The 15,564-nt window shown below is 34.0% G+C and overlaps 1 protein-coding gene across 1 annotated transcript in view; it reads left to right on the forward strand.

The window, feature by feature from the left end:
• Nucleotides 1-4,603: 4,603 nt before the first annotated feature.
• LOC111058057 (ubiquitin-conjugating enzyme E2 H) overlaps nucleotides 4,604-15,564 on the forward strand; it is a 36,135-nt gene continuing 25,174 nt past the window's right edge. The window contains exon 1 of the mRNA XM_039443368.1: nucleotides 4,604-4,818. Within this exon, the coding sequence (XP_039299302.1) occupies nucleotides 4,766-4,818 (53 nt within the window). The 5' untranslated portion in view covers nucleotides 4,604-4,765. The remainder of the gene's footprint in view (nucleotides 4,819-15,564) is intronic.

Consider the following 15,564-nt stretch of genomic DNA (forward strand, 5'->3'; position numbering starts at 1 on the left):
AATACTAAATATGATCAAAATTGATTTTTTTCTTAAAATATCACTCATATTTGAAGAATCATAACTCAGTACTCATTGGAGATAGAGAGTTCCAAAAGATTTCATTTCATTCAGAATTTTATGATCTTAAAAAAAGCAAGAGCAAATTTTTCTGTCCGATCACTGATTTTGCCGGAAATATCTGAAAACTGGAAAATGAACCTAAAATACAAACTTTTTGGGCCACTCTGTATCTACACAAGGGAATTTTACATGAAGAATTCGGCTCTGAACCTCTCTCATGTACATCATGTATCCAAATAAAATATTAAAAAATCAGAACTACGATATAAATTGCAACCAAACCCCCATTTTTATGCCTATATTGACTGGACTTTACTGTTCCCCAATATTTATATTATTTGTCAAATATTTGTTTAAATGTCAATAAATATTGTTGAACATAATTTTTCAGAGTTTACTGAGACTCTGTGGTGTCGCATCACAGCGGAGACACAATAGTAATGCTGGTTACACACTGGGCGGTTTCTGCCGCAGCGGCAAAACTGCCGTCGCCGCCTCGAAAAAAAGTCGAGCCTACACATTCAGCGGAAAAAATACCGCCAAACATCGAGCGGCAAATTTACCGCCACATATGATCAGTAGCCAAAATAATTCTTGTAGTTCTTCATCACGAACGTGTTGTGACTTCTCTGTTTCATGAGTGTTCAGTTAATTGTATTTTGCACATTTTTCTAAAGTATAATTATATTATTAAGTGTTCAACTTCAAATGGAAAGGCAACAACTTTTACCACTTTTGTTGTACCGTCGAAGGAATAGAGGACAGCAGAGAAATCGCCTTGCTTGGATTCATTGAAATGAACGTTTTTATCAAATCGACAGTGATATACAACATATTACAGGTTTTTCCTTGTCATCCAGAGTTTCAAAATCCCCCCTCATCTCCAAACACACTTCCTTCCACGCATTCCTTGTTGCATCTCGATCCTTAATTATGTTGAGGGTTTTGTCCCACAAAACTGGCCTCTGTTCTACAAATGATATTAACAACTCATTGCCTATTAACTTACTCATTTTCTCACACTCGTCAACCACAAACACTTAAAACAATAAATAAATGTTATAAACAACTTTACAAAAAGACACAAATTGAAAGGCTGATTTCCAAAGACCTCTGACTTGGAGCAACTGGGAAAGATGACTGATCAGCGGCAACGGTAGACAACCGCCAAATATGTTAATGCCCATTTGGTCACATACGCAACTATGTAGACAAGAGCGGCAAAAACACTGCCAGCCGCAGTGGCAGTGGACGGCTGCACAGCTGCCGCCAACGGCAATATAGCCGTGCGCCGTTTCTGCCGCCCAGTGTGTAAGCTTCCATTCAAGTCCATAGACTACTGCTCGAACGGCGGCGACGGCGAAATTACCGCCCCGGCAGAAACCGCCCAATGTGTAACTGGCCTTAGGCGATCGTTCAAGGAGGGGTGGAACCCGGAATTAACAATTAAAAACGGAATACTTGCGGGGGGCAGTATGCCGATCTCGCCCAGGGCGGCAAAGTCCCTAGGGCCGTGCCTGCCTACAGGACACCAATATTTAAGCAAATCTGGCTTTGAGCCAAGTTTGCTCAAACCTCTGTTCACATGACACCAACTTTAACACAAACTTGTATCATGAACTAAACCATATATAAATTCTATACTAAGTTTTTGAAGTGTTTATAAACTTGAGATGAATAGTAACTCAAGCCTCCTCCTCCTCCTCCTCCTCACCACTCCTCCTTCTCCTCCTCCTTATTTCCTCCTCCTTATTTCCTCCTCCTCCCCCAACTACTCCTCCTTCACCTACTCATCTACTACTCCTTCTCCCCCACCTACTCCTCCTTACCCTACTCTTCCTCCTCCTCCTCAACTCCTTCACCTCCTCCTCTTCCTCCTCCACCTTCACCTCTTCCTCCTCCTCCACCTACACCTCCTCCTCGCACACCTACTCCTTCTCACCTCACTCTTCTTCCTCCTCCAACTATTCCTCCTCTTCCCAACTACTCCTCTTCCTCCTCCACCTTCTCCTTCTCCTCCAACTATTCCTCCTCCTTCTCCTCTTCTTCCTCCTCCTCCACCTACTCCTCCTTCACCTCCTCATCCTCTCCTCCTCATTCACCTACTCTTTCTCCTCATCCATCTCCTCCTCCTCCTCCCACTTCTTCTTCTCCTCAATAATAATAATCAAGAATACTGCTTATCAAGTAAAGCATGAATCTTATTATATTAAAGCTGCAAAGACAAAAAATTCACAGCCAATACGGCTGTGACTACATCTTTAACTATTGAGTATATAAGATATTATTATCCATCAAAAAATCTCCCTTGTTTTCGAGTATTTTTGAGAATTTACCTAGCTTATATTTAATTTGAGGGTGCTGAATCCGATTCTGAAATCGCGAATTCTCTATCTTCATTTTGAAGCGATTAAGGTTTTGATTGATAGATGAGACATAATCGTTTCCTAGAAAAATTGACGCCAACCTAGCTGAGATTGATGGAAGAAAGCACAAACCTTCAAACCTCAGAAATTTACAGCGATCTCCCGTCTACAAACCTGGCAGGCTTGCGCTAATATCGTTGTCGTGTAGACCGGGCTTTACACGATTCCGAAACATTGGGTGAAATTGTAGGTTGAGTGAAAGATAAATTGGATCTGTTGGTTGGCCTCATTGAAGACAAATTCCTGCTAAAACCAGTGAACTCTATACTAACTGGAACGGGCTGTCCAATGCTAAGCTACAGCAAAAAGTGTGTAAGGCGGAGTGAGTGAGACAGGCCTACCGTGTGGGATTCCCTTCTCTCTCATACTCATACATTTAAGCAGGTTGTTGCAGCTCTTGAGTACGATTTTTCATTTTTAAAGTTGAAAAAAGGATTTGAATGAGTATTAGGGCTATCAGTATTAGATCACAACCTTTTCTCTTTAATATTGTGATGTATTTGTCGTAAAATGCGTAGAATTGAACAAAAATACGACCGAGAAATGGTGATGTATTGTGTTGCATTTGGATGCAAGAATAATGGGCATGTTAAAGGAAATGAAATACCATTTCTCAGGTAAGTCAAACATTTTTAGTCTATTGATTAATTTGAAGGAACCTTATAGGCCTACATTTCCAATACTTTTTTCTATATTGGTCAGTTTATTTGACCAAAAATAAAACAACATATTTGGTTATATATTCATAGTATACGGTGATAGTTTCTATGCTAATTGAAAATTTAGGCCTACTTTGTAGCATCTAAAATGAAAAACATAGTTAAAGAACAAATAAATCCTTATTCAAAAAAGAATAAATATAAATGATTAATAATTCTGTGTTATCATCAAGAGATGACATAATTTATTTTAGGTACCTACTTTTATTTTGAAAAATATGATATTGCTATCAGCTGAATTGTGATTAATTTTTGGAAACTTTCCGTTTCAAATAAATAATCGTTCAATTTACAATATTATAATAATTATTAAGCATATTTTACTGTTCGCTTATCATATAGTCATAATTATAATGCAATTAATATAAATGTTTCTTCATAGATTTCTTTGCATCATTTCTGAAACTCCCACACTTACATGATTTGAAATGTTATCAGAATACCTAGTATATTGCCATCATTACATATTCAATAATCCTGTGTTATTTAATCATCATGAGTCCACATAAGTCATTTTATTTACCTACTTTTATTGTAAAAAATATGAGATTATTATCAGCTGAATTGTAATTAATTTTTGAAACCTTTTAATTTCAAATTGTTCATTTTACTATGGTAATTATGTAGCATATTTTACTGTTTGCTTATCATAGTCATATAATATAATAAAATGTTTCTTCGTTATTTGCTTCATTTCTGAAACTCCCACTCTTATATCATTTGAAATTACACCAATGCACACCTAAATAATATTCTACATTCATAGCCTGCTGTAAGTAGGCATATATTATTAAATTGAGATATTTCCTTGAACAATAAATCATAAATATTTCCTTTAACAGTAACAATAAATCATATAATCCAAAAAACAATAGTATATCCTATCAAAATAAACATAAGACTGTGTTTAATAGTTTCAATTAAACACAGCCCTCCTTTGGACTGCGTGTACGAACAACATTCGGGATTGGAATAATAAGGACTATGAACCTGTTTTTTCATTCCCAATCATTTCATGACAGTTTATATTTGTCCTTGTTTAATAAATAAAAATTGATGAATGATACGCTTCTCTGAAATCTGGCCCAAAGTTATTCCCTTGCTTGTGAAAAGTTGACAATGCTAAAACTACTGCAGTCACAAATGAAAAAAATCTTTTCATTATTCATATTCAACCTGTTTCATTATTTTTGCTCTAAAAAAGTTAACAATTAACTGCTTAACTGCTTAATTAAGGAAAAATAACGCTTCCATGGAATAAGACATACAATATAGAAGTAAAATAGAAATTGAAACTGTGCAATGCATTTTCCCATAAGAGCCAATGTGTTACAAAACGACGAATCCCACAGCAATGCGGGTTGCCTATCTTTACCAGCTGCCTCACTTTCTTTGTGTTGCTAGTCCATTCCAGTTAGTATAGAGTTCAGTGGCTAAAACAGCTGCTGAAGCCTGAAGAGAACAGTAATTCGATTCGATCCTGTTTTCAGTTTAAGTGAGCCATTACATACTTGTTCTGGGCAGTGATTACTGTGTTTCATATTCTAAATTCCAAAAATGTCTTCTCCAAGTGCTGGAAAACGTCGAATGGACACCGATGTTATAAAATTGTATCCTTTGTTCATTTTATTCCCCACTGCCAATACTCAGCTGAAGTGACAAAGAAGATCATCAGCTGTTCTTTGTTTTGACTTCTAATGATTGCTCTTGCTCCCCATCTTTTTAAATAATAATTGTGTGTAGGTAGTGGAGTTATTTTGTCTTTGTTACTATTCTCGAATTAGTATTATGAGTTGAACAATAAATTCTTGTTTTGAATAATTCTATTGATATTTGCTACTAAATATCTATAGCCTACAGTTGTAGCCCTAGCGTACGGTACGTCATTTGACAGAAATTTGGATATGGTTTGATTTTCTAAGTGGATATGAATTGGAAGAAACAGAAAATAAATTCTTAAGTCATGTTTAGCATGCCAAGATTTTCACTGATTGTCGTATCCCATTCTTGAAATGATTATTCTTACAGTATTTGGTCTTGACTGGCTGTTTAAATTTTTTTTCATTCTCATTCAATTGATCGTAGCCTACATACATACAAATTAATTTATTGAGTAGATCCTGGAATAATTAATGAACTTGCTTTTATGTCACGCCAAAAGTGGTAATACCATGTAATACAACAGTTATATTTAAAAATGATTAAGTTGGGATGAAACACTTTAAAACTGTCTCAAGTTCAAAGAATACACTTATCATTAGATTATTTTTATAGGTGTAGCAAGGAATTAGCATTCGTTTCCATATTTTGTATTGAGTTACCAAAGAGGTTTTAATGGTACTAAAAGCTGATAATGATATTTATGCAATTAATTATAAACCAAGGAACATACATTAACGCACGACCGAGTGTTACAAAATACGCATACGAAATGGTGAGAAGGGAAGTACGGTATCCCACAACCTTCTAAGATTCTCCAGTGCTTACTTGACGAAAGAACATTAATTTTTCAGTTAGAAACGTTATTTTAAGTTACATCAAATAAAGTGTAATTTCTAGTTAGGTATAGCCTATTTTAATAGACCTATTTTATAGTCAAGCACCTCCACAGTGTGAATGACCATGTAGGTTATTTTTATTGAGAATTCCGACACTGCCTATCTGGAAGCCCCAGTCATTGGCAACGACCTCAAGTATTCAAGTAAGTAAGTAATGATTAACTTATGCATTAAAGTTGTATACATACACGTAGCTCGATGTGTAAGCTATTTAATCTGCTACTATTTGCATGCAAAATCAAACACCAATAATTAAGTTTACATTAATTTTAGAAATTAAAGTGCATTAAAATTTCTATAACATTTTCTTGGCATTAGAGATCAGATAGATATACAGGTTTGGTGAAAACTATAGAAGCAGCCTAATATATCTATTACAAGGATAATTTAATTTGACAGTAGGTTTCATTTGGGATCCTATTAGAACCAAAAACTACTTTTCTGTCACTTAAACATTTTGTTCCTCCATCTTGGAACCGCTATTATGAATCCAATTTCATTTTTAAATGGGAAAGTGGTCAAATTATGATACATGATTTCGATTCAGAATATCAAGGAAAATAAATCGCGAAAGCCACACGTTGATATCTCAAACCATTTAAGGGCCGGGTTCCGAGCTCGGGATTTAGCTAAGTTCTAGACTATAAACAGCTGGAGTCAGAAAATTGGCTTTCCGAAACGGGGCGTAGTCATAATCACGTCTCAATTAAATTTTGAAAAACTAGAAAATTTAACACAAAATGAAATAAAGAGAAAATAGTGTAAAGTTCCAGCCATTTTAAATTATTTAGGAACGTTTAATTTCGTCAAGGGAAAACGTTTCCAATGATAGAAATGAGAAAATAAAGATTGTCATAAAAACTGTGACTACACCTCGTTTCGGAAAGCCAATTTTCTACTCCAGCTGTTTAAAATCTAGAACTTAGCTAATTTAAATCCCGAGCTCGGAAACCGGCCCTTAAGGTTGATATAATTATAGCGATTCCAGAAGACTACATAGGAGTTTGTCCAGAGAATATCACACAAATTTGCAGTTAGCCTTAAAAAAAACTATGTATGATATCAAAATATCTACTAGTTTTTCAAGATTAACAGCAAATGACCTTGAGTATGACCTGGAGGTATGACCTTGAGGTTGTGAATGAAAGTCATACATAATTTCGCTCCTGGGTTTTGGAAGATTTTGTGTTATAAATAGTCACGGATAAGTACAAATTTTGTATTAATTTCATTATTAATTGTTTCTTGATCACGTTTTATCATTTTGTTTTAGATTTTAATTCTTAATTCTATTTTATAAGCCAAACATCGTTTAGAGGTTATTTTGAGGTTAGGTTTTCCAGATTTAAAAATAAACATAGATAGTTTACTTGACTAAAATTATAACCAAATTCAAATCCTATCATTTATAAATCAATTATTATTATTGCAAGTAATATAATTTCTTAGATAGGAAGATGAGCTCAAGTAGAACACCGAAGGTTATTAATAGAAATGTACACATAGCGGGAGTACTTACACGTTCCCAAAACCAAAATTCAAAAACGCCAAAACCAAAAACCCCAGTTCCTCAAACTACTTTAGCCGAAAAAGTTGCTCAACTACAAAGTAGCCACACTAATTTAAAAAACCAATTAGAAGTAACTCTAAAAACGTCTGAGGAAGAAAGGTTAGGGATGGTAGAAGAAATTAAATCTTTGGAACTGATTATAAAATTACAAGATGAAGACCATAAAAAAGAAATACTAAATCTAAAAAATCAATGTAGTCTTATGTCGGAGGAAATAAAGAAACTAAAATCTAAATTTGATAATGCTAAATGTATGATAGAACCTCCGTCCAAATGCAAAAAAATAGAATCTAACCTAAATGATGGGAAATGCTCTGAAAATGGTCGAAATAAAACGTACAGTGAGGTTTTGAAGACAGCAACCAAAAATATAGCTGAGGGAAATAAAGATAGTTCTGCTACTGACGTCCAGTCATGGACGTGATTGCAGTGATCTCCTTGATAAAAGATTGAAAAATAAATTTGATGTCCAATGTTTTTTCAAGCCAAGTGTATCAATTAATGCAGTTGTAGAGTCAGCTAGGGAACAAACTAAAGACTTTGATGAAAATGACTATCTAATTGTACTGGGTGGCTCAAATAATATAAATGAACCTAACTTGAATCATCTTCCTCAAGTAACAGAAAAAATCAAGGAAATTGTGCCACTCAGCAAAAAAACAAACTTAATAATAAGTACTATTCCTAATAGGTTTGATAGGCCAGAATTAAATAAAGCAATCAATTCGACAAACAAATCAATCCATAATACAATCAACAGCCTAAAAAATAAGAATTCTAAACAACTGGGGATTTGTTTTCTAAATGAAAGGCTGAAAAGACATAACTTCACTAATCATGGGTTGCATCTAAATCGATCTGGCAAAGTAATCTTTTGTAATAGATTGGCAGAGCTGATTGAAAGCCGTTTGCAATCCTCTGGTTTAAAAACAGTCAAAAAAACAAATAACGATTTTTTAGTAAATTGGCTCAAAACAGGGAAAGGGAAATAGCTACAAATGCTAGAGATAGAGTAGCACAAGATGGTAAGGTTTTTAGTATTTATCATCAAAATATTCAGTATCTTCGCAACAAAATTGACAGATTAGAAGTATTTCTTAAACAGGAGGATCCTGACATTGTTATTTTCACAGAGCATGGCTTAAAAATAAAGGAAATAAATCAAGTTAGGATTCCAGGCTATTCACTGAGATCAGAATTTTGTAGAATAGCTCATAGAAGTGGTGGTGTATGTATATTCACTAGCAATGCTAAACATACCCAAACTTATGAACTGGATTTTGTTAAGAGATTTTCTGTTGAGATGGATTTAGAGGTGATGGGACTAAGGTTAAAAATTGATGATCGATTTGAGGTAGCAGTGTTAGGTATCTATAGGTCACCAAATGGAGACTGGCAAAAATTTTGTGAGCTGCTCCATACACTTTTGGAAATTACAACCGCTCATTTCACAAATGTTATAGTAGTAGGAGATTTCAATACCGATTTTGCCAGGCAGGATAAAATGACAGAGGATATTAGAGATATTATCAATATGAATAATTTAGAAATTAAGGTCCACGAATATACAAGAGTAACTCGAACTTCACAGACAATTATTGATAATATCCTCACAAATTTAGAAGGTTGTAATGTCAGGTTAGGTAGCTCAGATCTATCAGATCATAACTATCAAATTTTAGATGTTAAGTTGCAGGGCCAGAATCCAAGCAGAAAAAAAACTTTTGTGAAAGAAATTCAGCAATATGAGCTAGGAAATATAAATTGTTTGAAGCAGGAACTGCTTCAAGAAAATTGGAGTAGTGTTTATAACAGTTGTAACCTAAATTACAAATATAAGCAATTCATTGATACTCTAAGATTTCACATTAGTGTATGCTGTCCAATAAAAAAAGTCAAAGTAAAAAGTAAATTAAACAAAGTAGATGAATGGATAACTGAAGATATTCTTACTCAAAGAAATATTGTTAGGGAAGCTTATGAGGAATTTAAATTAGTGAGGGATGTTCCGAGTGAAGTCAAATACAAATGTCTAAAGAAAAACTATGCAAAAGAAGTGAGGAAAGCTAAGTGTAAGAAAACAGCTGAAATATTAACAACTAGTACCAATTTTAACTCTGCTGTTTGGGAGGTAATTAATAGAAATAGGAGAGCAGCTCAAAAAGATACAGTTACTAATGTCCCTAGGATAATCGATGAACATGGAAATTATATGGATGATAGTGTAGACATTTGTAACTTTTTCAATAAGTATTATCAACAGGTTGCATATAATCTCCAAAAGTCACTGAACACTAATACTTATAATACAACTACATTAAATGCTGAGCCAATTGAAAAGGTATTTAAATTTCATCCATTATCAAGAGATGAGTTGTCAAGAATAATAAAAAATTTGAATAACAAAAAAACAGTAGGATTGGATGGGGTCTCAAGCAAAATTTTAAAAGAATGTGAAAATGAATTACTGGACCCTTTATTGCATCTCCTTAATACTTCACTAGAGCAGGGTATTCTCCCTGATGATCTGAAACAAGGAAAAATTTTGCCAATTTTCAAGAGCGGTGATTCTGAAAGAGTTGAAAATTATAGACCCATTAGTATTCTAAATGTAATAAGTAAAATTTTTGAAAGAGTAGTTTTAAATAGGCTATTGATGCACCTGGAAGAAATTAATTTCATATGTGATGAACAGCATGGGTTCCAGAAAGGGAAATCTACTAAGACTGCAATAGTATCCCTTGTTGAAAGACTAATAGATATAATAGATTCAGGTGAGAAGGCAGCCGCAATATTTCTTGATTTATCCAAAGCTTTTGATTGTGTGAACCATAGAATATTATTGGAAATACTAAAAACTGTAGGTGTGAATGGTATAGAACTAAAATGGTTTGAATCATATCTCATAGGTAGAAACCAGTGTGTTGAGCTTACCAAGGTGGATGGGAATGAAATAGTAAAAATTAAATCTCAAAAACTGGAGGTCCAGGCTGGAGTACCTCAAGGCTCAATTCTGGGCCCCTTACTGTTTCTGTTGTATGTGAACCAATTACCAAAAGAGTTAAAAGATCACAGAGCTCTGTTGTTTGCTGATGACACATCGCTTATCTTTAACAATTATTTATTAGATAGTCTAGAAATAAATGCTTTTACTGGAGTACAGTCAATTGTCCAATTCTTGAAGCAAAGGCAATTAACAATAAATAGTAAGAAATGTCAATTCCTACAATTCAAAAGTAAATATAATTCAGTAGAGGATAGAGAAATAAATGTGTTTGTAGAGGAAAATGAATTAGACCAAGAAGAGAAAGTAGCATTCTTGGGAATTTTATTGGACAGGAAATTAACATGGCATCCTTACATTGAGAGGATATGTAATAAAATATCATCTGGGGTATTTGTCCTGCGGCAGCTTGCTAGGCTGAATGATAAAAAACTACTGTTAACTGCTTACCATGGACTTATACTATCTCATATTAGGTATGCTATTTTAGTATGGGGTAATTCATCTCAACAAAATATGGACAGAGTGTTTAAGATTCAAAAGAAGGCACTCAGATGTATAGAGAAAGTGAATAGGTTAGACTCTTGTAGGCCTTTATTTAAAAAGCTTGGTCTATTAACTGTGCCATCTTTGTATGTATATGAAGTTGTAATGCATGTGAAAACGAGTGGTGTGATCCAGAATTCAGATGTTCATGAGTATAATACGTGAAACAGAGCAGATTATCATATAATGGGTCACAATAGTAGGTTATTTGAACAAAAACCAGATTATATTGGTAGGAAATTTTATAACAAGCTACCTCAAATCTTGAAAAGTAATGATGATTTGAAGATTTTCAAAAAACAAATTAAAAAATATTTAGTTGATAGAGCTTTTTATAGTGTACAAGAATTCCTTTCAAACCTAAACTAGGTTGAACTACTTAGTGTTAGAATTATTATGTAATAACATGACTTGTCTTATACTCCATGACTGGAGTCTTTAGGACGTAATCTTAAAAAAAAAAAATTCAGATTTAAAGATAACCTACTTATACATTTTACATAAATGAAATGAAATAAATTAGTACATGAAAAATATGACAGATCAAACTTTCCTTTTCAAAGTGTTGAGTATGTGAGTAGATGTTACTGTATTGTGAGCCCTGATGTTTTAAAGAGTGTATTACGCTCATGTCTTTAGTCATTTAGCTTATGACACTAATCCAGCCACGAAAAATTCCCAAATCCCTCAAAAACAAAGCTCTGTACCACCTACTTACCTGGAATCGAAAACCTCAAACCTGTTCTTAAAGATCTGTTCCATGTCATCTCCTCCAATCCCTCTACCAAATACCTTTTCCAGCAACCATCCACCCTCATTTATAAGCAGCCTCCCAACCCCAAGAAAATTTTCAGTAAAAACTCACCTCTGATGAAATCCCAACTCCACCTGGTACCCTACCCTGCTAACGCCCCCGCTGTAAAACCTGTCCTATCACTGATCCCTCTATTTCCTCTACCAGTCCTATCACCAACTAAACCCATCAAATCCATCAATACTGTAATTGCATCTACTTCCTCTCCTGCAACTTCTGTCCTGCCTTCTACATAGGTGAATCCACCACTGCCCTAAACCTCCGGATCAATCACAGGGCTTCCTTCAAAAAATAATACTTCCCTACCCATCCCTACCCATGGCTCGGAACACAACAAGAACTTTGACCAATGCTTCAAAGTCAAAGTTCATGCCACTCTCCCTCCCACAACCCCCTTTCATGGAGTCAAGATGAAAGAATTGACTTTTATTTGGGTGCTTGGAGCTGCTTCCATTCCTGGTCTCAACAGACAGCAATAGTATCACAGCAATCAACTCTACACCGAATTTTTAATTAAAATAAAATAAATTTCATCAAAAAATTAATTTTACAGCTATCAACTCTATACAACATTTTCAATTGAAATAGAATGAATTTAATTTCAATTCAATTCTAGAATTCTATTTTCTAATTTTAGTCTGATAAATTCTTTTCTGATTTCTAATTTTAAATCTCCTCTTTTCTATATATTCATAATCTACCCCTTTCCTTATCCATAACCCATTCAAATTTGAAATCTTCCTCTTGTAACCCATAATGGTTCCCCCTCAATCTTTAATCCTTTTTCCTACGTACTCTGTGGTCTCCGTAGCCCTTTTTTTTACTACGTACTCTGTGGTCTCCGTAATCCTTTTTTTATCACGTACTTTGTGGTCTTGACCGTTTGAATTCAAACAAAACACCACTAAAACTACAACAACCGTTGACAAAATTTGGCGAAGCCACCGAAAATTTTCGGAAAATTATGTAAGTTTCCAAGTGTTGTTCATCTATCTGTATCGTGTTACCTGTTCAAATAAGTATTATATATATTATATATATTTGGATGTAACAGAATACTGTATTACCAATGAGCTTCATTCATTGGAGGTCAAAATAAATACATTCAAAATAAAAATAAAAACCAGGAAGTCCACAATAATAATAAGTAGGTCACAAGGTTTTTGTTCTAGAAAAAAGGAAGCATGCAAGTACAGAAAATGAGTTTTATGAGAAATCATGTCAGCCACCACTCTGGAAATGCTTTCAAATTCAATAGGCGAATGAAGCCATAGCCAACTCTTTGTTTCATGAGTGAGTCACCTGTAATGTTTATGTTTCTGATTCGATCTGGGAAAATATTGAAAAACGTTGGTCCCAGAAAGATCATCTTTGAAACATCTTTGTAATGTACTGGAATTCGGCTTTGGGACTTTCAACATTAGTCGTGCTGATTGACGATTATTGAACTATTCACCAAGAATTTGAATTATTTAAAAGCAATTTCATAAATTCCCAAAATTTCTTGGCCAGGGCAATATTCCCAAATCATAAGAACCTTTCCCACTTGGAGTATTTGCGACCCACATCACTAGTTATGTTACATTAATGATCACGTATCATTTAGAAAGTGGGGATTAGACAATCCGCCCACACTGCAACTTTTTCAAAAGTTAATTGGTCAACTGTTAAAGTGGCCTGTAGTATTTTATAAATAAGCAAAAAGCAATTTACTGTATTAGAGCACTTTATTTTATAATTATAATTATGTTGTCGAGTCATTCTGCAGAACACATACACGCACCACACCAGTGCCATCATCATCTGACAGTGTCACCAACTTCTCAATACAACATCTCCCTCCTTAAAGGGTATCACAAAATGATACAAACATATAAACTTAATTCTACATATTACAAAGTTCAATTTTCAAACATATATCCTAATCCTGAATGAGAATAAATTTTACAAATCCAATCGCTCTCTATTCCTAATTATTCTACCATATCTTGATCTCCTTGAACCAATATTTTGATTATTATCATTTATATGTTGATAATTTCCAAAATTTTCTACACCTTCATAATCTTCCCTCCCTTCCAACTGTAAGTCATCATAGTTCCTAATGTAAAAATTATGCTTATTCATGACATTTCCTTTCCATATATCAAAAGAATTCCTGCGAACAATATTCCCATTTTTATTTCCAACAATATAAGACCTAGGTGCCCAATGTTTCTCAAGTATCATGGCAGGTTCCCATTGGTTCCCGTTCCGTATAGTCACTCTATCATTTGTCTGAAAGGATTGTCTATCCCTTGCATTCTTGTCATAATACTGTTTTCGCTTACTTTGAACCTCAATCAATTTACTTTTAATATTAGTTTGTACATTTGGAATAAGCAAGTTTTCAGAAATTGGAAGTTTAGTGCGAAGTCGTCTCAAAAACAAGATTTGTGCTGGTGACACATGCAAATTATAAACTGGCAAATTTCGAAATTCCAGTAGTGCTAATTGCAAATCTGTACCTCCTTCCATACATTTCTTAAAATTTTCTTAGCAGTCTGAACCCCACGTTCAGCTAGGCCATTGGATTTAGGATATCTGGGACTGCTATATATGAACTGAAAATTCCAATCATTTGCAAATTTTGAGCATTCATATGAATTAAATGGAACGTTATCTGCTACAACAAAATTTGGTATACCATGTGTTGCAAAAATTGATGATAGTATTCGAATAACTTCATTTGCTTGTTTATTCCTCAATTTCCTAACTTCCAACCATTTTGACAGATAATCTACTAGTACTAAATAGCTATCTCCTGCATAATCAAATAAATCTACAGCAACTTTTTGGAATGGAAGATCTGGTATTTCATGAGGTATTAACGATTCTTTTACATTTTTGGGCTTAAATTTTTCACAAATAAGACATTGCGAAACCAGATTTTCAATCTCGTTATTAAGACCAGGCCAATACACTACTTGTCTAGCCCGTGACTTTGTCTTTTCAATTCCAAAATGACCTGCATGTAAATCATTTAAAATTTTCTTCCTGATTTTTGTAGGAATGACAACTCGTTCACTTAGAAAAAGCAAACCATTTTTAACACACAGATCATCTTTCAACTTATAATACAATCTAGCTCTATCACTTACATTATTTCTATTCTTAGGCCATCCATTATTCAAATAATTAATTACTTCCTGTAATATTTTATCATCTTTAGTAGCAACTTTTATAAAGTCTTTCTTTCTATCAGAAATCAATACATTATTAAATAATCCTACACAGTGAACAACTTCATTCACAAAATCATCACATCTGTCAGAACTATCTTTCAAATAATCCCTGCTTAACAAATCAGCAACAAACATTGATTTACCTGGCAAATACTCAACTTGTAAATCATTTTTCAACACTTTAAGTTTTAAACGTTGTAACCTTGGTGAAACTATATTTGCAATCTGCTTATTCATCAAAGACACCAATGGTTTATGATCTGTTAGCACCTTGACTTTCCTACCATATATAAAATAATGAAATTTTTGACATGAGTATACAATTGCTAAGAATTCTTTCTCAATTTGTGAAAAAATTTGCTCAGCATCTGACATACTCCTGGATGCATATGACATAGGCTGACCATCAACCATTAAAACAACAACCTATTCCACTTTTTGAACTATCACACTGAATAGAAATTTCTTTTGTCTCATCAAAATTAACTAAAACTGGAGTTTTTCCTATCAGACTTTTTAACTTATTCAATACATTTGTGTGACAATCCAGCCATTGAAATTTAACACCTTTTTTTGAGCATTTCTCGAAGTGGTGCAGTTATAGATGCCATATCTGGAATAAATGCCCTCAAATAATTGA

The sequence above is a fragment of the Nilaparvata lugens genome, chromosome X (genome assembly GCF_014356525.2).
Source record: "Nilaparvata lugens isolate BPH chromosome X, ASM1435652v1, whole genome shotgun sequence".
In the NCBI taxonomy this organism is placed as follows: Eukaryota; Metazoa; Arthropoda; class Insecta; order Hemiptera; family Delphacidae; genus Nilaparvata; species Nilaparvata lugens.